At 44.6% G+C, this 21540-nt stretch overlaps 2 protein-coding genes across 5 annotated transcripts in view; one reads left to right on the forward strand and one right to left on the reverse strand.

Annotated features, from left to right (window-relative positions):
• Nucleotides 1–17385, forward strand: part of TPK1 (thiamin pyrophosphokinase 1) — a 503356-nt gene extending 485971 nt beyond the window's left edge. For all 3 annotated transcript variants that reach the window (XM_054019153.1, XM_054019152.1, XM_054019151.1), the window contains one exon: nucleotides 15951–17385. In XM_054019153.1, coding sequence (XP_053875128.1) covers nucleotides 15951–16081 — 131 coding nt within the window. In that variant the 3' untranslated portion in view covers nucleotides 16082–17385. The remainder of the gene's footprint in view (nucleotides 1–15950) is intronic.
• A 96-nt stretch (nucleotides 17386–17481) lies between these two features.
• The window catches only part of SEC61G (SEC61 translocon subunit gamma), a 60850-nt gene continuing 56791 nt past the window's right edge, over nucleotides 17482–21540 (reverse strand). For both annotated transcript variants that reach the window (XM_054019156.1, XM_054019155.1), the window contains exons 2-4: nucleotides 20381–20480; nucleotides 19442–19544; nucleotides 17482–17761 (exon numbers count right to left, since the gene is read on the reverse strand). In XM_054019156.1, the coding sequence (XP_053875131.1) occupies nucleotides 17752–17761; nucleotides 19442–19544; nucleotides 20381–20474 (207 nt within the window). In that variant the 5' untranslated portion in view covers nucleotides 20475–20480 and the 3' untranslated portion in view covers nucleotides 17482–17751. The remainder of the gene's footprint in view (nucleotides 17762–19441; nucleotides 19545–20380; nucleotides 20481–21540) is intronic.

The following is a 21540-nucleotide window of genomic DNA, read 5'->3' on the forward strand; positions in this document are numbered from 1 at the left end:
AGGGGTAAACAGTGAGGTGGCAAAATTTACAGAAAATACAAAACTACTCAAGATAGTTAAGTCGCAGGCAGGCTGTGAAGAGCTACAAAAGAATCTCTCAAAACTGGGCAACAAAATGGCAGATGAAATTCAGTGTTGATAAATGCAAAGCAATGCACATTGGAAAACATAATCCCAACTATACGTATAAAATGACGGGGTCTAAATTAGCTATTACCACTCAAGAAAGAGATCTTGGAGTCATTGTGGCTAGTTCTCTGAAAACATCCAGTCAATGTGGAGTGGCAGTCAAAAAAGCTAACAGAATGTTGGGAATCATTAAGAAAGGGACAGATAATAAGACAGAAAATATCATATTGCCTCTGTATAAATCCATGGTATGACCACATCTTGAATACTGGTTGCAGATGTAGTCGCCCCATCTCAAAAAAGACATATTGGAATTGGAAAAAGTTCAGAAAAGGGCAACAAAAATTACTAGGGGTATGGAACAGCTGCCATATGAGGAGATATTAATAAGATTGGGACTTTTCAGCTTGGAAAAGAGACGACTAAGGCGGATATGATAGAGGTTTATAAAATCATGACTGGTGTGGAAAAAGTAAATAAGGAAGTGTTATTTACTCCTTCCCATAACACAAGGACTAGGGGTCACCAAATGAAATTAAAACAAACAAAAGGAAGTATTTTTTCACACAACACACACACAGCCTGGGGAATTCTTTGCCAGAGGATGTTGTGAAGGCCAAGACTATAACAGGGTTCAAAAAAGAACTAGATAAGTTCATGGAGAATAGGTCCATCAATGGCTATTAGTGTCCTTAGCCTCTGTTTGCCAGAAGCTGGGAATGGGCAACAGGGGATGGATCACTTGATGATTACCTGTTCTATTCATTCCCTGTGGAGCACCTGGCATTGGCCACTGTTGGAAAACAGGATACTGGGCTAGATGGACCTTTGGTCTGACCCAGTATGGCCATTCTTATGTTCTTAATATGTAAGGCTTTGGGGGGGTTTAACCAATTTTTACCAAAAAAATTCTCAGGTTTACAAAAGCTATTGTTTGTTTTTTTCACACAAATTTTGGACCACCTCATGAAAATAGCAATAAACTTAAGAAAATCCAAAACACTATATTAGGTAGATGTTTATATTAATAATACATTAGGTTACGTATAAATGCAAGACTGACTGACACATGAACATGCATTTATGTACATCAGTGCTCAAGTCCATAAAGAAAGTGCTGAAACTCTCTGGACCTGGCTCCCTGCTCTGGAAGGAGAGATGACCACTTGGTAACCTGGTCAGACCTGGGAGACCCCCAGACCTCACTCCCTGCTCTGGAAAACTGTGAAATTAATTTTTTGCATGGATTTTCACTCTTTTTTAATTTTTGTAATAAACATCAATAATTTCCTGGAAAATTTTAAACAAAATAAAAAACAAAAACGAAGGCCTTTTTAATAAGGCATAAATTGGTGTCTAACATAAATTATCAGGAAGTCAGAGAACATAGTGTAGAGAGGAAGAGAAAAATAATTAACTATGTCCTGATATCTAGAAAACCATGCTTATAAATGTCTGGGGTTCAAGCCAGAGAAAGCAATGAAATGAAGAGTTAAAGCTGCCACTTGGGATTTGATTCACCTCTGGCTGATGTTGGCTGCAGGCATAAGACCCCTGTGGTGGAAAGTCCACTTGGAAGAGGGAGTTGTGGCAATGTAGCGCCCATGCACACATCTCTACCCCACACCACAGATTGCAGACTGGGTAGTGTTTACTGGAGGATGTGGTAACTCAGTGCAGCTCTCAGGCAGACTCGAAACAGCAGGCCTCACCAGAAACTAATGCTGCTTCACCCCCACTGGAACTGCTCAAGAGGGGAGCATGGTGACGGAAATACCAACTGCTGTCTAAAGGTGAATCGCTAATGAAGGGAGATTTCAGAGTAGCAGCCGTGTTAGTCTGTATCCGCAAAAAGAAAAACAGGAGTACTTGTGGCACTTTAGAGACTAACAAATTTATTAGAGCATAAGCTTTCGTGGACTACAGCCCACTTCTTCCGATGCATCCGAAGAAGTGGGCTGTAGTCCACGAAAGCTTATGCTCTAATAAATTTGTTAGTCTCCAAGGTGCCACAAGTACTCCTGTTCTTCTTTTTAATGAAGGGAGACGCAATTTATACCTTTTAACTTGCATTCTCCCCTTTAGTTCATCAAAAAACACAACTGTGTATGTCGGTGACAGGAATTAAAGTATCACCAGCACAGTGAGATTGGGAGGGCATGGTGGGATAAAGGGAGTCAAGAGCCTGGAAGCCCCAGCTGTGCCAATAGTCTGAGAGCCTGTCAGCCTGCCTGTTGGAATTCCATTTTGAAAAGATCGAAGTGAACCATTTTGGTTTTAAAAAATTTTAAATTCTAGTTTACAGAGAATTTCCAAATGTATGGTATTCATTCCAAACTGGAATAAAGCAAAAGTCTGAAAGTCTCCAAGAAACAATTGCTGTTCTCCATACAGCTCTGTAGAAAATTGCAGTTCATGTTTTATTTTATTTAGGACTTGCAGTTTTCAGCACATTGAGATTAAGGGCCTGATATTTCCTTTCATTTACACCAGTATAAATCAAAGTCAGTCAAGTTACACAAGGGTAAAAACATTGGAGGTGAGAGGAGAATCAGGCTGTAACCTTATAATTTTTTAAAAATAAATAGTAAAGTGAATGCTTGCTCTTCTGCAGGCACACGGTGACCTGCAAAGCACAAGCTCATGCATTACTAACATATTCCCATTTAAATGCAGATTTTTTTGCTCTTTACACAGGACTTCAGGGAAATCCTCTCCAGATAAATTGTAATAGGATAGCAAATTGTAATTCAATATTTCACTTTAACGTATGTTTCAGCTTATTGATCTTAATTTTCTATCACTTTTAATGCAACATTTGCCTAGGGGGAAAGAGAGAGGAGTGCATGCATTTTAATAAGGCTTGTAATTAATTATTAATTATTTCTGATATTCCACATATCTATGCCACTGGAGGCATTGTGCTTATACCCTGGCGCCTATTTGCAATAATGGAAACTGGCAAGGTGTGACTTTACATATTGCAGGAAGTAATTGAGACACAGAACTGGGAAGAGGAGGAAGGAGAAAGGGAGGCAGACACTTCACCATAACAACCTTTCTGGTCACAAAGGTATTGGACTCTCCAACACTTCTGGGTCAAAGTAAGGCCCCAATTCTTTTGTGGCAGCCACAGGATGAGGGCCTAAATGTTGTGGACCTGATTCATTAAACGACTGGAGAGAGAGTTGGGGGTCAATTTGGCTCTTTGTCCTCCCACACCCAATGTTTAATTTCCCCACTAAACCTGCCCCTTTCCCCATTTGGACAATACTGATTTGCATCGATAACTGCTAATGTTGGGAGAGGTCTATCGTAATCTCTGTTCTCTGTTTGTACATTACTTAGCACAGAAGGATCCTGGTCTGTAACTGGAGGTCCGAGGTGCTATGGTAATACTAATAACCTATGGCAATAATTATAATATTCTTCAGAAACTTCACTGCCGCCACCACCCCAAAATGTCATTTCTTACCTAGTGCTATTTATTTATGCAATTAACTAGTTTGGAGAATACTGTGTTCAATTAACCCTTTAAGATTAATTTCAGGATTCCCTTGTGCCATGTAACAGAATGGCTCTCCCCTTAATGGCTGGAGGGCCTGAGGCTAGCCAACCCTGAGTACTAAAGGAGTCACACCTTGGGAAAATAGCTGATTCCCTATAAAAAGCAGCAGGGGATGGGGGTGGTTCTAGAAATAGAAAACTGTGAAGTTATGGCGGGGGGTGAGGGGTGGCGGCCACAGCAAAGCAAGATTAGCTCTTACAGAGATTTTGAGCTGTGCCAAGCTCTGAGAAAGAGAGCTAGAATCCCGCCAACTAAGGGGAAAGAGACATTGAGCTGGTGTTCAGGCCTGAAAGGACAGTGTGTGCTTGAAGACTGAATAAATTGGACCCCCTTGGAGACTGTTTTTATTTCCTTTGGACTTTTGATTTTAAGGAACCCTGTGAAGGAAACAACGGGGGCGGAGCACTGCAGAGCTACCTCTAGTCAAAAGGGGGCACTCAGGGGGTGGCCAGCTCCACTACATGCCATATCCAATGGTGTATTAAAGTGAAATGCTTCCTTGTGCAGAGGGCTATGCATCCTTTATTTCCCACTCATGATATTTTGAGGATTTAAGTGAGTTGTAAGAGGTGCATAGGCCTATGCAGGCCTCTCCAAACAGGAATGAACCTCATCTTTAAACAATACTACTTATGACACATGGGAACCATGAAAGTAACCTTAAAGGGTTATTCATATTAAAATATGAATACATACAATTATTAAAATTTATACAATATTTGAAATCCCATTCTTTGGATCAGGGACTGCCATTTCCTCTTTGTTTTTATAGTGCTTAGCACAATGAAGCTGTATTGCGGCTGAGGGTTATAATTTAATAATAATAAAAAACCCCACTCAATTGTTTTAATTGTTCTGATGTTGCAGATGAATGTCCAGTCTGCCGTGCTGTGGAACCACAGAAAACAGGTGGCTTGGCAGCAGAATTTAGGTCTAGCGTTCAGCATTGCCAGTTCATAAATCATGAGTAAAGCCCCAGTACATCATGAGATTAGATTAAAATCATAAGGATTTTAAAAATAAATGTTCTGTTCTTTTTATTTATCCTCTGGTTTCTGAAACTTTACAGTGGCCTTGGGTCACATTTTCAAGCTTTTCTGTGCAGACACGAGGGCCAGCAACTTGGTTGGTTGGTTGGTTGAAATAAAGGCTGAGATTATCACCTAACCACATGTCCCCTGGGACTGGAGCTTTACGAAGAACACGAAATATCACAAGACCTGCAATGAAATCATGAGTTGCCAACACTGAGTTTACCACAGATTATGTGAGGCTTTGTTTATAATTTGATCATTAGAGGTTAAAATATACCAAAGAATATGTACATATGTAGTAGTGATCTCCATGTAATAAATTATATGTATCATGCCCCTTCAAAAGTCTCCACTATCATCAACCCCACTAATCCATCTCTTTCTACATTATTGCCAGCATTCCAAATACCTGGCTGTCATATCATACAAAAACCACCAGAGAACTGTTTCCTTCTTCCCCCCCAAATATTGACTTTCCCCCAAATGACAAGGCAATATTCCTTTGTACACCAGAGACAGGCTGTGATTCATCAAGGCTAGAAATGGGAGATTTTTATCAGTGGAAAAGATACACTTTTGAAAGAGATCCCCACTTTTCCAAAGGCAGATTAGCATTTGCTTTTAGCCCTGGAAAGTCTTGTGATATCACACATTAAAAGCACAGCATCACAGATGGCAGAGTTAATTTTAGGTAATTTTTACAGTTTGAAAATATATGTTATACTTTCTTTCCATTGGAAGCCTGGACAATTAGACTCATGGTATTAGAGTAGCTTGGCTTTACAGATGGAAGGATATGAAAAAATAATATAGCACGTAGGGGTAGAACTTGTCAGAAGAAATTCAGCAGAACGGTTTTCCATCAGAAAATTCAGTTCCATCTGAATTGAAACACTTTGCAAAATCGTTTCATTTTCACCAAAATTCCAATTCCAAGGGGGAAAAAGGAGGAAAAAAACTTCCAAGATCAAAACAAGATGTTTCAACATTATTGGATATAAACTTTTAATTTTTCCTTTTGAAATGACTTTCACTATAAATGTTCTTATTCTATATTATAATTATAAAATAAAGTCAAAATAGAAAAAGCAATTTTTCTGTTCTGAAACTGAATGAAAACAGATTTTGAAATCTCAAAATCCGCTCAATTATTTTCTGCTATATTATTTTCTGTTCTCTGCCTAGGTCTATATGGAGGTATAAATAGCAGTAATGGGATGGCACTAAAAAAGGAAAATTTAATTGGAGTGAATAGCAGAAAAAACTTCCTAAAAAGAGTTGATGAGCCATTACTTGGGACTTTTCAAGCTAGATTTGATACAACATAAAAACATGGACTATGGTGAATAATCTTGCATTGGCCAGGGAATGAAGGGATCAGATATTAACAAATAGAACTTTACTGTTTCTATTTTCTGATACTTTGAGAATATTATAACCTAGCATCATGATGTTGTGACACAAACATTAGGATGTAATAAATTTTCCCTGCAAGACTAACAGTTAAACATAGAAGCTGCATTCGTTCTGTTACCTTTGCCAGCTCAACTCTACTTCGCCACACATTACTGCTCATTTGCTGTCTTAAAAATGTGCTTTCTTAATTACACTAGTTGAAATGTTGGGTGGGTGTGAAAGCAAATCATTTGAACTTTTCCATTTGAACTGTGTGAATCAATAAAGTGTTGTTTATATCCTTTTGCATGTTCACCTCTGTTTCCATCCTTGCAAAGAAGAAAATCCTGTGTAGATGAAGATAAAAGGCTCCCCCTATTGGATAGAAAGGAAGTTATTACTGACAATCTTTCTTTTAACTTATGTTTGTAGTGTTGTCGCTGTGCTGGTCCCAGGGATATTAGGGAGACTTGTCCCTCTTTTATCTTACTTCATTTTTAACATTTTATTCGTGAAGATGTGCTGCTTCCAGTTTTGTTTTATTAAGCTGACAGGTTCTTAATGCTTGCTTTGTTACTGAGCCTTTGTTTCATACTTGGAGATGAAACAATAGGAATCATTTTCATAATATTAAGCAAGGTGCAATAAATACTACTATTAAACCATCCGATTTATAGAGGAAAAGTCCTGGGCTGATCAACAGATAGGTTATTTAGGGGTTTTTTGTGTTTTTCCCTAAAGCTGCAATGTATAATCTGTGTACTATATTCAAAGATGACAAAATTAAATGTCTGTGAGACAGTGTAAAGAAATTTTATGACATTTCAGATCATAAACAGCTTCTACAAGCTGACTTGATCATATAAATGTTTAACTTGATCATCAATTTTTAGCATGAAAGTTCAGAAATGCACTGCCCAGACCCCCCTGCTGAGCACCAACCATCTTCACCTGGATGCCCTTGCAGAGTCCCATTGCCCCTGCACCTGGAATCCCCTCGATGAGCCCCTGTGCATCCAGAAACCCCCCCGCGCACTCGGACACCCCCGCACCCAGATTGCCCCACATAGAATCCTCTCAGTCCACATCTGGATTCCCCCACAATAAGTCTGTCCACATTTGGATCCCGCCGGGCTGAGCCTGTCTGCACACACCTAGGGGCAAGTGTTTCTGGGGCGGGCCTGGCCCTTGCACTGTGTCAGGGTCAGGTACAGTCTCACCGCCGAGTCCATGTCCCATGGGGGAGCTGCAAGGTGATCGCCCACCTCCATGCAGCCAGTGTCCTGTGCTTCCCACTACTGCCATGCTGGAGCCTTCACATTTATTCATTGACAAAATTTGCAGAATTTTAAAGTATTGTGTGCAGAATTTTTATTTTTTTGGTGCAGAATTTTCAAATTTTTGGCTCAGAATTCCCTCGGGAGTAGTTTTTGTCTGATACAGCCCTCCTGGAACTATAACCTGTGTTCTTCTTCGAGTGCTTGCTCATGTCGATTCCATTCTAGGTGTGCGTGCACCCACGTGCGCAGTCATCAGAGATTTTTACCTTAGCGGTATCCATAGGGTCAGCAGTGGCACCCCTTTGAGTGCCGCGCTCAGATGCTGGTACATCAGGCACTGCTGACCCTACGCCCTCTCAGTTCCTTCTTACCGCCCATGGGAGTTAGTCAGAACGCCTTTCCTTGCATTGCAAGGGCTAGAGGTTTTTCGTCTACTGACTTCGAGCCTTAGGGCCTTGTCAATAGTTTGTCTATAGTAGTTAGTGTTAAGTTTAGTTAGTAGTTAGCAGTTAGGGTCCCAGAGGGGACTTCACCCCAGGAGGGGCATGCACCAGGCTCCAGGGTTTAAGCCTTGCATGGACTGCCACAGGCCTATGCCTCAAGTACTTGGGGGAATCACACATTACAGAGAAGTGCCGAATTTGTAAAAACGTCCTGCCCTGCATGCAAAAGGAGCGGGATATTTGGCTACAGGCGCTCCTCATGGAGTTCGCCCTGCGTCCGGCCTCCATGCAACCCCACAGGACTCACGAAGTACATCGGCCTTTGTGCGCAGTGCACCCCCGTCACTGGTGCCCGAAAAGAAGACCAAAAAGCATAGCTCCCCGGCACCAGGCAAAAAGGGCCATGGGTCATCGGGCAAGGGACCTGCTACGGGCTGCCCAGCCACTCCGGAGCTGCACGCTCGTACCTCCCCAGTTGGGGTCCTTAGCCCCGTGAAAGGTCCACCACCAACTCCTGGGAGCGGCATGGGACCTAAAACCTTGACAGCACCGACAGCTTTCACAGGCTCCCCCGGCGCTGAGCACAGGCCTCCGCCAGCACCGCCGATGCAGCACGTGCCTCAGGAACCAGCAAAGGCTTCCCACGAGGGCAAGCCAGCTGCTAAGACCACTCCGGGAGTGGTGGAGTGCCGCCAATCTCCCAAGACGAAGCAGCGCTCTCCGCCGCCGCACCGCAGATCACTGGAGTCATAGCCCAGACCCTCTGGGGCTCGCCCTCAGTCACTGGTGCCATGTTTGCAGTCCCTGCCATCTCAACGCGGATTGCCTAGAGGAAGTCGCCAATCTCTGTACTACCGACGCCATTCACCCTCCTGCCAGTCATCCTCTCGGCACACATCCTGATCGCCTGCCTCGTGGGAGCGCTCTTCATTGCACCCCCGGTTTCCCCGGCACCAGTCCCCTCGATACAGGCACTAGTCATCTTGTGCTGGGCACTGGTCTCCGACGGCAACGGTCAGCAAACAAACCCAGGCATTGACTGCCTCACCATGGTCACCAGAAGGAGATTCCTCCAGCACCGAAGCCCAGTTCAGCCCCTTGCCTAGACTGCACCGGCACAAATGGGCACCTGAGGCCATGTCAACATCAACGGCAACGACTTGGCAACACGGCCAGTGGCCATCGCAGAGGCCTTCTTTGAGCATGTGGGGAGTGCTGGTTATAGCAATGCCCCCTTCACACCACTCATCAGCCGCCGCCTCGGAGCAACAGCTGGTGGCACCAACAGCACTAGGCTCGGTGCAAGAGGCACGCTCAGAGGTCAAGGCAGAGGGAACTGCACCCTGGGGACCAAAAGCACTCCTTTTGAGGGTGCGGTTGAGAGCCACACCCCAATCACCTTCCAGGATCCACCCCACTCTTCAACCGTCTTTGTCTCTTCTGTTCGGCCTGGTCCCAAGTCACCTTGGACTGTTGGGTGCTGGACATAGCATCTCAAGGTTATGCCCTGCAGTTTATGGCTGCCCCTTCCTCCCATCTCCCATCCCTCTTCAGGGATCCTTCTCACAAGCAACTACTCGTTCAAGAGGTCAAAAACCTCCTGCGCATGGGGGCAGTGGAGGAGGTCCCTCGGCACATGGCAGGGAAAGGTTTCTACTCCCGTTATTTCCCAATCCTGAAAACAAAAGGGGGCCTCAGACCAGTTTTGGACCCGCAACGCCTCAACAAGTCTCTCAAAAAGTTGAAATTTTGCATGGTCTCCCTGGCCTCCATCATCCCCCCCCCCCCCCCCCCCCCCCGGATCTGGGAGGCTGGTATGCTGACCTCGACTTGAAGGACGCCTATTTCCATATCTCCAAATTCCAAGGTCACAGACATTTCCTCCGTTTTATAGTGGATGAACACCATTTCCGATTTACGGTGCTCCACTTTGGCCTCTCATTGGCCCCAAGGGTCTTCACGAAATGTATGGCGCCAGTGGCTCATCAAGGGCAGGTCTCAGGATCAAGTGCAGAGAAGCTTCGATCTGGTGCATTCCACCTGGGCCTGTTGATAAGCAAGAAAAAATCCACCTTACGGCCAGTCCAATGCATAGAGTTCATAGGGGCGGTTCTCAACTCCATGCGAGCCAGGGCCTTCCTCCCGGAGGGATGTTTTCAGGCCGTGTCGGACCTGATCTCCCATGTGAAGAACCATCCGCTCATTACGGCTTACACCTGCCTGCGGTTGCTGAGCCACATGGCTGCCTGTATATACGTGGTTAGTCATGCCCAGCTCCATCTCCTGCATCTGCAAACATGGTTGGTGTCGGTTTACACCTCCAACAGACATGATCTAGACCGGGTAGTTATAGTGCTGGATCACATCCTGTCATCCCTGGAGTGGTGGTTGAACCCTGGGTCAGTGTTGGAGGGTGTTACCTTCGCAGCCCCAACCCTGACCCTGGTCTCAGATGCTTCATATCTGGGCTGGGGAGCCTACCTGGGCGAGTTCAGCACTCAAGGCCGCTGGCTGAGAGATGATCTGGCCCTTCACACCAATGTCAGGGAGCTATGGGTGGTCTGCCTGGCCTGCCAGGCGTTCTTGCCCCACCTGAGGGGCAAGGTGGTGCAGAGCCTCACGGACAATACCACTGCAATGTATTACATCAACAGGCAGGGCGGAGCCAAGTCGTCAGCCCTTTGCCAAGAAGCTCTCAGCCTTTAAGACTTTTGTGTGTGGCATGCCATTCATCTGGTAGCCGCGCACCTGCCCGGGACCAAGAATGTGCTAGCAGATCGCCCCAGCAGAACCATCTCGTCTCGCCACAAGTGCTCGCTCCATCCAGAGGCAGCCAGTATGATCTTCCGAAAGTGGGGAACTCCCCAGGTGGACTTGTTTGCATCCCACCAGAACAGGAAATGTCATGTGTTCTGTTCGCTCTGGGGGATGGACAGGGGTTTCCTGTCAGATGCTTTCTTGCTTCCGTGGTCAGGAGCCCTGATGTACGCCTTCCCGCTGGTGCCGTTGATCCACAGAGTCCTCGTGAAGCTCAAATGGGACAGGGTGAGGGTTATCCTGATAGCCCCCGAGTGGCCTCACCAGCACTGGTTCGGCATGCTGCTGGACATTTCGGTAGCCGCGCCGCTGCGACTCCCTCTCTGGCCGGACCTGCTGTCCCAGAACCATGGCAGTCTCCTGCACCCGAACCTGAAGGCGTTGCACTTGACAACATGGCTGCTGCATGGCTGAATGCGGAAGAGCGTGACTGTTCAACCCAGGTGCAACAGGTCTTGCTGGGTAGCAGAAAGCCCTCCACCAGAGCGACTTACTGGGAGAAGTGGAAAAGATTCACATGCTGAGCTTCGGATTGGTGCATCCGGGCGGAGCAGGCCTCGCTGCAGGTGATCCTGGATTATCTTCTGCTCCTCAAACATCAGGGCTTGTTCCTGTCATTGATCAGGGTCCATCTGGTCACTATTTTGGTTTTCCACACTCCCCTCCTCCCCGTTCCAAGAAAGATCGGTCTTCGTTCACGACATGGTGGCCTGGTTCTTGAAAGGTCTGGAGCGTCTTTACCCTCATGTCCGGGATCCTGTCCCTCCCCAGGATTCCTGATGGCCCCCCGGGACCCCTGCCCCATCCAACCACCCCTTCTCTCTGTCCCCTGACTGCTCCTGGAACCCCTGCCTCTGACTGCCTCCCACTGCCCCATCCAACCCCTGCTCCTTCCTGACTGCCCCCCCTGGGATCCTTGCCCCAATTCAATCCCCCTGTTCCCTGCCCTTTGACCACCCCAACCCCTATCCACCTCCCCATCACCCCCCGAACTCCCCTGCCCTCTCTCCAACACCCCCCCCCCGCTCCCTGCCCCCTTACCACGCTGACTGGACGTGGCTGGCTACGCTACAGTCCGGCCATGGCCGGAGCTGGGGGGCTGGGGACACAGGGGTGGAGCCTGGGGACGTGGGGCCGGGGCAGGAGTTGCGCAGCCGGAGCCCGGGGACGCGGGGCCAGGGGACGCGGCGGGAGGCGGGTGACCGGCCGGAGCCAGGGAGGGCTGCGGCAGGAGCCGGGCGGCTGGAGCCGCGGGGCCGGGCCACCGCCGTGCCCGGAGCCAGAGCTGGGGACGTGGCCGGAGCTGGGCAGCTGGGGATGTGGGGCTGCGCCAGCCGCCGCACCCAGACGCGCGCTGCCGGAGCTGGGCTGCATCGCACCACAGCAGGAGCCGGGCGGCCAGAGTCCGGGGACGCGGGGCCGGAGCAGGAGTCGTGGGGCCGGAGTCGCGCAGCCGGGGCCGGAGGACGCGGCAGGAGCCAGGCAGCTGGGGAGGGCCATGGCCGGAGCTGGGCAGCTGTGGATGCAGGGCCATGGCCGGACCCACACTGCCGGAGCCAGGCCGTGTTGCATCACAGCAGGAGCCAGGCAGCCGGGGCCGCTGCCGGAGCTGGGCGGGCAGGGCCGTGGCTGGAGCCGGGGAGGGCGGCCGGCCGGAGTCATGGACGGCCGCGTCCAGAGCCGGACTGGCGGGGACGCGGGTGGGGACGCGGCCGGAGATGGACCAGGGCGCATGGCCCTCCTCACTCCCCCCACCCCCTACCTTAGCTCCATCTTCCTGGGCCTGAGCAGGAAGCCTGCTTGCTTCTCAGCCCTCCCAGGCTTCCCGCGCAAACAGCTGATTCGCAGGAAGCAGGGGGGAGGAGAAGCAGGGCTGAGCATTCATGGGAGGAGGCAGAGCTGAGGTGAGCTGGGGCCGCGGCGGGGAGCGCTTGTTAAATTTAAATGCCCTTTTAGAATCGGTTGTCCCACGTGGGACAACCGGTTCTAAAAGTGCTTCTAAATTTAACAACCAGTTCCCGCGAACCGGTGCGAACCGTCTCCAGCTCACCACCGTAGGTAACCAGTTTGGGGCAGGTATGGTCTTGACCTAACACAGTAGCTCTTTGCTGTTGAATTTCTGTATTCCTGTATGGCAGTCATGTTGTGGGGGAATGTCATCAGGGTGGGGGAGTAAAAAACGCAGACCACTCCATGATCCGAAAGGTTTCCAAGACCTTTAGCGACTCAGGGAAGAATTTTGAAGGGGCTGTGTGAATTAGACACTACCATAATGAATGCTGACAGAGGAGAGAAGTCTCTCCTTAACAGTCCTAAGTCAGCAACTAAAGTGAGGGTAGGGCTTATAGGAGCAGCAACTGAAGGTTTGACCTGAGGAAGGATTACTTTAAAATAAGTACATTATAAAGTTAGGCCTAGTTCTTGTCTGTCCTACTTCTTGAGGCTATGCAGAGAGATTGTTTTGCCCTAGATTTATGACAACTCCTCTAGTTTGTGAATTAAGATGAGGGAGAGAGTCCCGCATAGTGAGTTGTGGGAGGCAAGGAGCCAGTCAATGCACATGAACTGCCCAGCCCACATTCATGTCTGCAATGGAAATTTCTTTGGGCCGTGGGCTGCAGATAAAGCAGCCCACTACTTAGTTGATAGATGTAACTTTCCATGCTTTATGCTCCCAGAAAGCAAAGACTTTTTCATTTACATTGGGCCACTTAATTGCAAATCCAGAGGGGTCCAGCTTCAGATCCACCAGAACTGATGCATTTTTGCTGCATAAGTTGACAGGGCGTAGAGACCACAGACAGGGTCTTGCTGGTCTCTACACACTCCTGAGCTCTGTTTCCGAAGGTCTTCCTGTACCCTGACGTGTAGATCGTGCTACCATTTTGTGTATTATTTGCTTATTTTACCCATCAGCTAGTAATAATGTAACTGATGGATAAAATAAGCACATCTTGTAAATAGTTTCCTCTAATGTGGCTTGCAAAGGCCTTAGCCTAGTGATACTGCTTAGCAGAAATTGGGGATAATCTTGGCGTTCATGCTCTTGCTAAACAGAAATTGGTACAGGACATACTGATCTTAAAATACACACATGGATGGACTTTATAATCTTTATATAGAGAGCCCTGCAAATCTGTGGACCTTTTTGAGGATAGTGGAGCGGATGCAGATACAACAGGACAGGGCTGTATGGATCTGGAGTGGAGACAGAGATGCATTCACACGGGGCCAAGCCAAGCCCCAAACCGCTTTGGAGGCGCTTTGCCTCTTCCCAGCGCCCGCTGGGCAGCTTATAAAGCGCAGCCAGGGCCCCAGCCTCCATTCACAGCAGCTGCAACCGCTTCCCCCCGGCTGGGGCTATGAAGCCAGGAAACATGTCAAAGAAAAGGAAATCCAATTTTTGGCAGAGCCTGGAGTGCTTTAAATAGGATAAAAAGTCCGCCGACCAGGCTGGGAGCAGCAAGAAGGGAGAGTCAGGGGGAAGGGGGAGAAAGTAAGAAAGTTGGTGCCTGGCAGGGGAGAGTCCATGAAGTGCCAAGGAGCAGGGCCGCCTGGCTGACCACTCAGGGAGTGGAGGGATGAAAGTCAGTGAGCCTGGGGATTTGGAAGCAGGAATGGGTGAGAAGATCTGGGAGCCCATCCCTATCCTCTCAGGCCAGGTCCCCGCAAGAAGGGCAGGCCCATGCGTGCGGCGGGGGCTCCAAGCCTGGGCCCCGTCCTGTCCCCTGAGGCAGCAGGCCCAGTACCTGGCAAGTACATCTTGAGCAGCAGCAGCTGTGCTCCGGTGCAGTGTCTCATGGCAGTGCCTGTCCCACGGTGTCCAGCTTGGGCAGCCTGGGGGGTGCAGCATGCTCAGGGCCGGCGGCCAGCAGCTAGAGCTGGGCATCAGGTCAGAATTGGGACTGTCCAGCGGCTTGCACCCCTCCTCCACACCACCCCTTCCCCCCAGTCCCTGCCCTTGTGCTGCCTCTTCCCTGCAAGACCTCCCTCCCTCCCCTAAGCCCCCCGCTCCCTTCCACCCCTCCAGATGGCTTGCTGCTGCAGGTACGGATAGAGGTTGATCCTGGCCAATGCAAATCCACATTTATATAATGTAAGAAGCTACTTCGCTCCCTGGAAAACTGCTGCCAGTTTGGCGGTGGAAGGTAACCCAGAACAAAAATGGCCCATAGCCTTTGCCCCTTCTTCATTGGTCTGTGCATGGAACAAGCTCACTTCCTGAGCACCTCAGCTACGAGAGAAATTGCTTAGAATAGTGGTTCCCAAACTTTGGTATGTAGAGCCTTGCTCATGTATCTCACTTTCAGCTGTAGTTACATTAAAAGCGAAAAATAATAATTCTAATATAAACAAGCTTTAATGACTAGAGATCCAATGTATGTGGTGTACATCATCTTGCATGGGAGATATGTGGCAAAGGTACAAGTATACCCCAACTTTTAAATTGGTGGAAAGGAGTATGACAATTTTCTCTTCTTTTAATCATACTGGCCTTTAAAGATCCCCTGGTACTTCATGTAAGTGTAAAGGAATCAGCCCTGCTATCTTGGCCAAATTCCAACTTGAGTAATTACAATTCTGCCTACCTAAAATTCCCCTTGCAGGAATTTCAGTTGGCTACTACATTCAGTTCCCTTCCTAAACTATTGCTGTGCATTATTAAACAGCTGTTTTCTTCTACCCCTGGGTTTTATTCATTCCAAAAGGAGATGATGCCTATATTTTGTTTATGAATCACTCTGGGCCAAAAAAGTACTTTATTCATGTAAGTTGTTTCCTTCAGCTGCCTTTCAAAAGCACCAGTATTTTCAAAATGTGAATTGATGATTGAACTACAGCTGAATTCTTAACTTAACCTACAGTGGAAAATGAAGGATTCTCTCTCACCTATTCTTATTTTCAATTAGTTTATGCAGAAAAAATAAATTTCAAACACACACATGCTACTGTCAGTTGCTGGCCTGTGCTTTAAGATTGGTTGTATTTTACTTTGTTATTCTGTAGTAGAGATAATGGATTTAGTTTTTAAATTTATGCACAATTACCTTTGAGATGGCACATAGAGTCAAGAATGGTTTGGATATAAACATTTAGGGGACAAAAGGATTTATATAGATTTTTAGAGTATATTGTCCTCATTGCAGTCAACATGAAATTTAAACCTCCTTAACCAGAGAGGAAATAAATGTCACTTTGTTTACTTATTTGGCAGTTTGTTTTTTAAATGTCTTTGTAAAGAGATTTCCCTGGTGTTTACTTAAATTATTTTTATTATTTACAGCTAATCATGCGCTAAAGTTTGGAACGCTTGTCAGCACTTCAAATACCTATGATGAATCTGGAGTTGTGACCATAGAAACAGATGAACCGTTGCTGTGGACAATGGGTATCAAAAAATGCTTACGATTATAACAGCCTTTCTTTCAGCTAACCAAAGACTTTAAACATGTTGGAAAATTTCACTGAAACAGAATTACTGTGCCAGCAGGTAAAAAAAAATTATAATTTTTTTTTTTTTTTGGAAGAGCAGAGGGAAGGGAAAGACAGTGGAGATCAATCAGTCAAGTGAAAAATCTTTAGGAAGATGGTAGTGACAAAACAGACTCTCATATTCTAGTTCCATGTGTAGGATACCTGCACTTCCTAAACCAGCAGCACTGAAAGTGACTAATGAGCATAGCCTGACCTACTTTACTCCTTGCAGGAGTGCGTCCATATTAGGTTTTAATATTACTGTTAATCAGTGGTTGAAGAATCTGTTCTCAAGTCAAATTTTAAATTGATGTATTATGTATGTTCTTGACTTACAATACTGCTGTACTACAGTACTTGTTTTGTATAAGTAAACCTTTTGCTGTTTAATGTGACTAGAACAGGCTGATCTTCTACCCTGATGTTTAGTAAAATAACTCAGGTGAAGTAGACATAAAAGCTAATTGCAAATTTTAAAGAAAAACAGCAATAAATAATACCGCTGCAGTGAAGTTTAGAATAGCAGGCTGAGTATTTCTTTTACTGCTGCTGTCTGTGCTGCCATTTTACTTCTACTTTCCAGCATCAAGTACTATTTACAAACTTCTAATTAACAGAAGGTGAGCAGCATTGAACTAATAAAGTGCTAGTAAACTGTTAGTGTGCAAGCTTTTATAGATTAATAAGTTTAGATTTGTCACAACTGTATGAGCTTTGTATGCAGAAGTTCATGCAAGTTCTTTAAACAACTGGATAAAGTTGCATTTTAATTTGTAAAATTTTAAGAGACTGCTGTGATAACCACACTGGTATATTTTCTTTTAAAGAGTTTGTGGGTACAGAATGCATATGTCATTGAATAGATGCTAAACACGATGGTATATAACAAATTTAGTGCTAATGTTGGTGTCAAGTTGCACCATCTTGAAAAGCACTGTAAAGACATTAGTGGAATCCAAAACTGTTTGGTAAGGAAGGATAAGGGCCCTCAGCTGACAGTGTGATCTGTATGTATTTCAGTTGTTGCCTCTTAAAGAGACGGTGTTTAGAACAAGATCTGAAAAACTACCCTAATTTTTGTAAGTAAAACCAAAGATTACTTCAGCTCAAAGACTAGAGTGAAGTCTTTTCAGCTTGCTTTATGCTTCTGACAGCACTTTATATAGGCACATTCCTTTTTGTAGGGGTCTCCCCTCCCCTGGTTACAAGACACAATATAGGAAAATGGCAGTAGGTTAGTGTTTAATATGAACAGATTTAGAATTGGGTTTTAGTACCACCTAATGCTGGGCCAAAATATGTAAGGAATTATTCTACTACTGAAAGCAAAAACCAAGAAAGGCAGTTCAGTCACTTTACCTCATCTCGTACAATGAGCAACACACAGTGGTCAGTTATTTATTTACTGAACCTAGAGTTTTGAAAGAGTCAGTAAAACAAAATGAGATTAACTCAGATGTCAAGCTTGTTTTAAATCTTAACCTGGTTTATAGCAGTAAGTAAACAAGATACAGATTTATGGAATATTAGTAAACAAACCCTCCCCCCCCCCCCCCACGCCCATTGTCCATCACTCCAAACTTCAGGTAACAGAGCTTCTTGATGAGCGTTCAGCCACCACTGTAGAACAAGAGAGTTTGATCAGTTTCAAGTAAGACCGATATCTTAAGTTACATCATCCTATTCTAACTGGAACTAAGTCCCCACTATGCCTTAAAAACAGCACGGACATTACACAGTTCCTTAGTCTCATCTTTGCTCGGAGAGAGTTTTCTTAATTTGAGGATTATGCCACTCTTGCTCCCAAAGGGGCAGTAAACAGATGTCAAAGGATTACAGTCACCCTCTTTTCTTTGATTAGATGGGAGAGGGGTCCTGAAACTTTTGTTGTAATATGCATTCCTACTAGGGAAATGGTTGAGAACAACTTTGCCAAAACGACTGCTTTTTTTAACCAATTAAGAAATCTTAACTGAAGTGTTTGAAACCTTCAATATCAGTGATTTTTGTAGTGTTACTTACCAGATTGATTTAAGCTTCAATGTTCATATGCAAAATCTTAATACACAAATTGTGGTGTATTGTACAAAAGTTATATAAAATTGGAAACACTGCTTTACTTTTAATAAAGGTATTTTTAGTACTATTATTTATTAGCTCTGTTGGGTGATTTCTTCTAATACAATCTCAAGACATTAACTTCTCAAAACTATATGCCTCATTTATACTACATTCTCTGCAAGTGTTCAAGCCACTTGGTGAAATTTCTAATTAAAAATTAAGTGGAAAGTTAAAAATGCAAAATCCAAACAAACTACTGTACTGCCTAAACATGCGGCAAGTATTTACTCCTGGGGGAATTCCGCATATTCATATTGTTTTATTTTGACAAATAAAGCACTCCAGTTTCAATTATTTTGGTAATTTATTTCAAAATACCTGTCAACAATACATACAACGACTAAAAAGATTCTCCCAGGAATTAAAGAAACCCTCTGACGACCCAGTTCCCATTGAGGAGTGTTGGAGGGGGCTGTGTGGGGTCCCCAGATCCCACACACCTGAACTCCCCTCCCCACAAGCCCAGACATCCACACACCCCTCCTCCCAGAGCCCAGCTGCATGCACCACCAATTTCTTTACTGTCCCGCCAGGGGACATGGTGTGGTGCGACCCTGCTCTTCCTCACCCCATGCCAGAGCTGGGTCTCCCAGGCCCTCTCCTGTCCCCAGGAGAATGAGGCTCAAGCTGGGCAGCCACAATGTGCAGCCTCTATCCCCACTGGGCTGGGCACACCACTCACTGTAAGCTGTACTCTGCCGAGTCCAGCAGCCCCTAGTGGCAACCAGCAGCTCTGCAACCCAGTTCCGCAGGGGAAACATGGAATTCTGCACAAATTCTGCATTGCACAGTGGTACAGAATTCCCCAGGAGTGTTTAAATGTTCAACATTTAGCTTCTAAACATCTTGGGCCATCTTCTCTCATCTACAAATGCAATGAATAGCACTAACATTTTGCAGTATATTACTTAGTAAACAAAAGATGAAGCCCTAATATCTGAGAGCAAAATTGATTTACTGAAAACTCCTGAATGTTTGCAAGATATAGATGAAGTTGCTGAAGTGCTCACTATACTGTACTATAGTGATGGGGGCCACATAGGTACTTGGATAAATGAATACCAAAGAGGCTTTATGATTATGTTCATTGAAATACTACGTTTAGTTATCAATACAACTCTGAACACTTTGTTATTCATGTTCGGATACTGGCATTACCATTTTATCAGATTTACTTACACAATGATGTTGTTGATAGGGATATGGATCAATTTCACAAAGAAACCAATAAATCCCATTATCGCAAAACCTATTGCTGTTGCCATGGCAATCTTCTGGAATTCTGCAATTTAAGAAGTTATAGGCTTTAGTCCTGTAAATTTAAACCTACCATTTAAAATGCAGTAGATCAGGTTACTACAATGACCATGGAGAGATTTGTGCCTTTCTCCCAATGTTAAAATAAAAGGCACATTAGAAGTGCCTTTTAGATGGTAAATGCCCAGAGACAAAGACACCGTTATTTCATTCCTAAAAATAACCCAAGTTTTAGAAATACTAGGTTTCCAGGGATTAATACTTGCAGGATTACAAAATACAGAATCACACATTACTTAAAAGTTCAAGTTAGCTTATCTGGCTTTAAGTCACTGACAATATTGTATACAAAGTACTAAATCATTCAATTTCCAAAAGAAAACAAGCAAAATCAAGTTAGTGACACTGGACAAGATTAATTTGATCAGACTAAACATCAGGATGTGAAGTGTCCATAGAAGCCATTATCAAAAGCATTCTGAAATTAAGCAATTTACATTTCAGAACACTTCAGCTGTGTAGACTGCTTCAGAAACTCACTACCATACTGCTATCACAAGTTTGACTTCAGCAAGATGTATACCAGAAAAAAACAAACAAAAAAACCCTTTCAAATTGGTTGTTATACAAAGAATGAAGTCCATCTCATTATTTTTCAGACAAAACTGCAAAACAGGTTGTTTGCTACACAAGTGCAAAACTGAGAATCAGTCAACATGATAGACATCATGTTGCCTTTAAACACATGAACTTCCTATTCTTTGTGTTTCAGACAATATCATAAGATAGAAAATTAAAGTGTAATGAGCATTATGGCCCTACGTTTTTTTCCCCTTTAATCTTCCTTCTTGCATACTTTACCTTTTCTGTCTGGCTTAGTGCATCTTTTAACAAGCCTGATGGAATCTTTTACAAATTGACGGCTGGGTTCAACGAATTGCATTACTTGATCCATGACTGCCTGCAAGAGAAAGTGTCACATGTTAATACATAGATTGTTTCAAGAATCATTTTGAAAAATCATTTCACATCTTACATAAAGAGGCAAATCCTCCCTTTGCCCTTCTGCTGGTCTTATTAATGTACATTAAATACTGAATATGAAAATGTTAACACTTTAATCACACACAATGTCAGGATTCTAGGTTTTTTTAAGTCTACAAAGCTGTTAAAAATCCATATTTTGTTGCAATGTATTTTGTATCCAGGAGATGGAGGCACAGTCAAGTAATCAATCCAAAGAACCATGAACTTTGACTTCCAATTTTTACATCCTCTTCGAGTCTTACTGATGTTCCCATTCTCCTGCATAGTGTTCCTCTATTTTTGTCTCCATTATTCCTTCTATAGTTACCAGTTTATACATTCTGAATGTAACTGGCTTACTGATATATTATCACATTACAGTTTTCATCTATAAGTTGACTGAACACACTTCCAGGAGGTGTGTTTGTTGTTCTGGTTGTAGTTAAAACAAACCAACAGTAAACATTTAAGTGAGGGTGTCATGATCTAAATTAGGGCTGTCTCACGATTAAAACAGTAATCGTGCAATTAATCGTGCTGTTAAACGATAGAATACCATTTATTTAATATTTTTTGATGTTTTCTACATTTTCAAATATATTGATTTCAATTACAACACAGAATGCAAAGTGTAAAGTCCTCACTTTATATTTATTTTTTATTACAAGTATCTGCACTAACAAAACAGTATTTTTCTATTCACCTAATACAAGTACTGTAGTGCAATCTCTATCATGAAAGTTGAACTTACAAATATAGAATTATGTACAAAAAATAACTGCATTCAAAAATAAAACAATGTAAAACATTAGAGCCTACAAGTCCACATGTAGCCAGCGTCACAAGATATTTACGTGCCAGATGCGCTAAAGATTCATATGTCCCTTCATGCTTCAACCACCATTCCAGAGGACATGCGTCCATGCTGATGACGGGTTCTGCTCGATTACTGTCCAAAGCAGAGCAGACCGACGCATGTTCATATTCATCATCAT

Source organism: Malaclemys terrapin, chromosome 2 (genome assembly GCF_027887155.1).
Source record: "Malaclemys terrapin pileata isolate rMalTer1 chromosome 2, rMalTer1.hap1, whole genome shotgun sequence".
Classification (NCBI taxonomy): domain Eukaryota; kingdom Metazoa; phylum Chordata; order Testudines; family Emydidae; genus Malaclemys; species Malaclemys terrapin.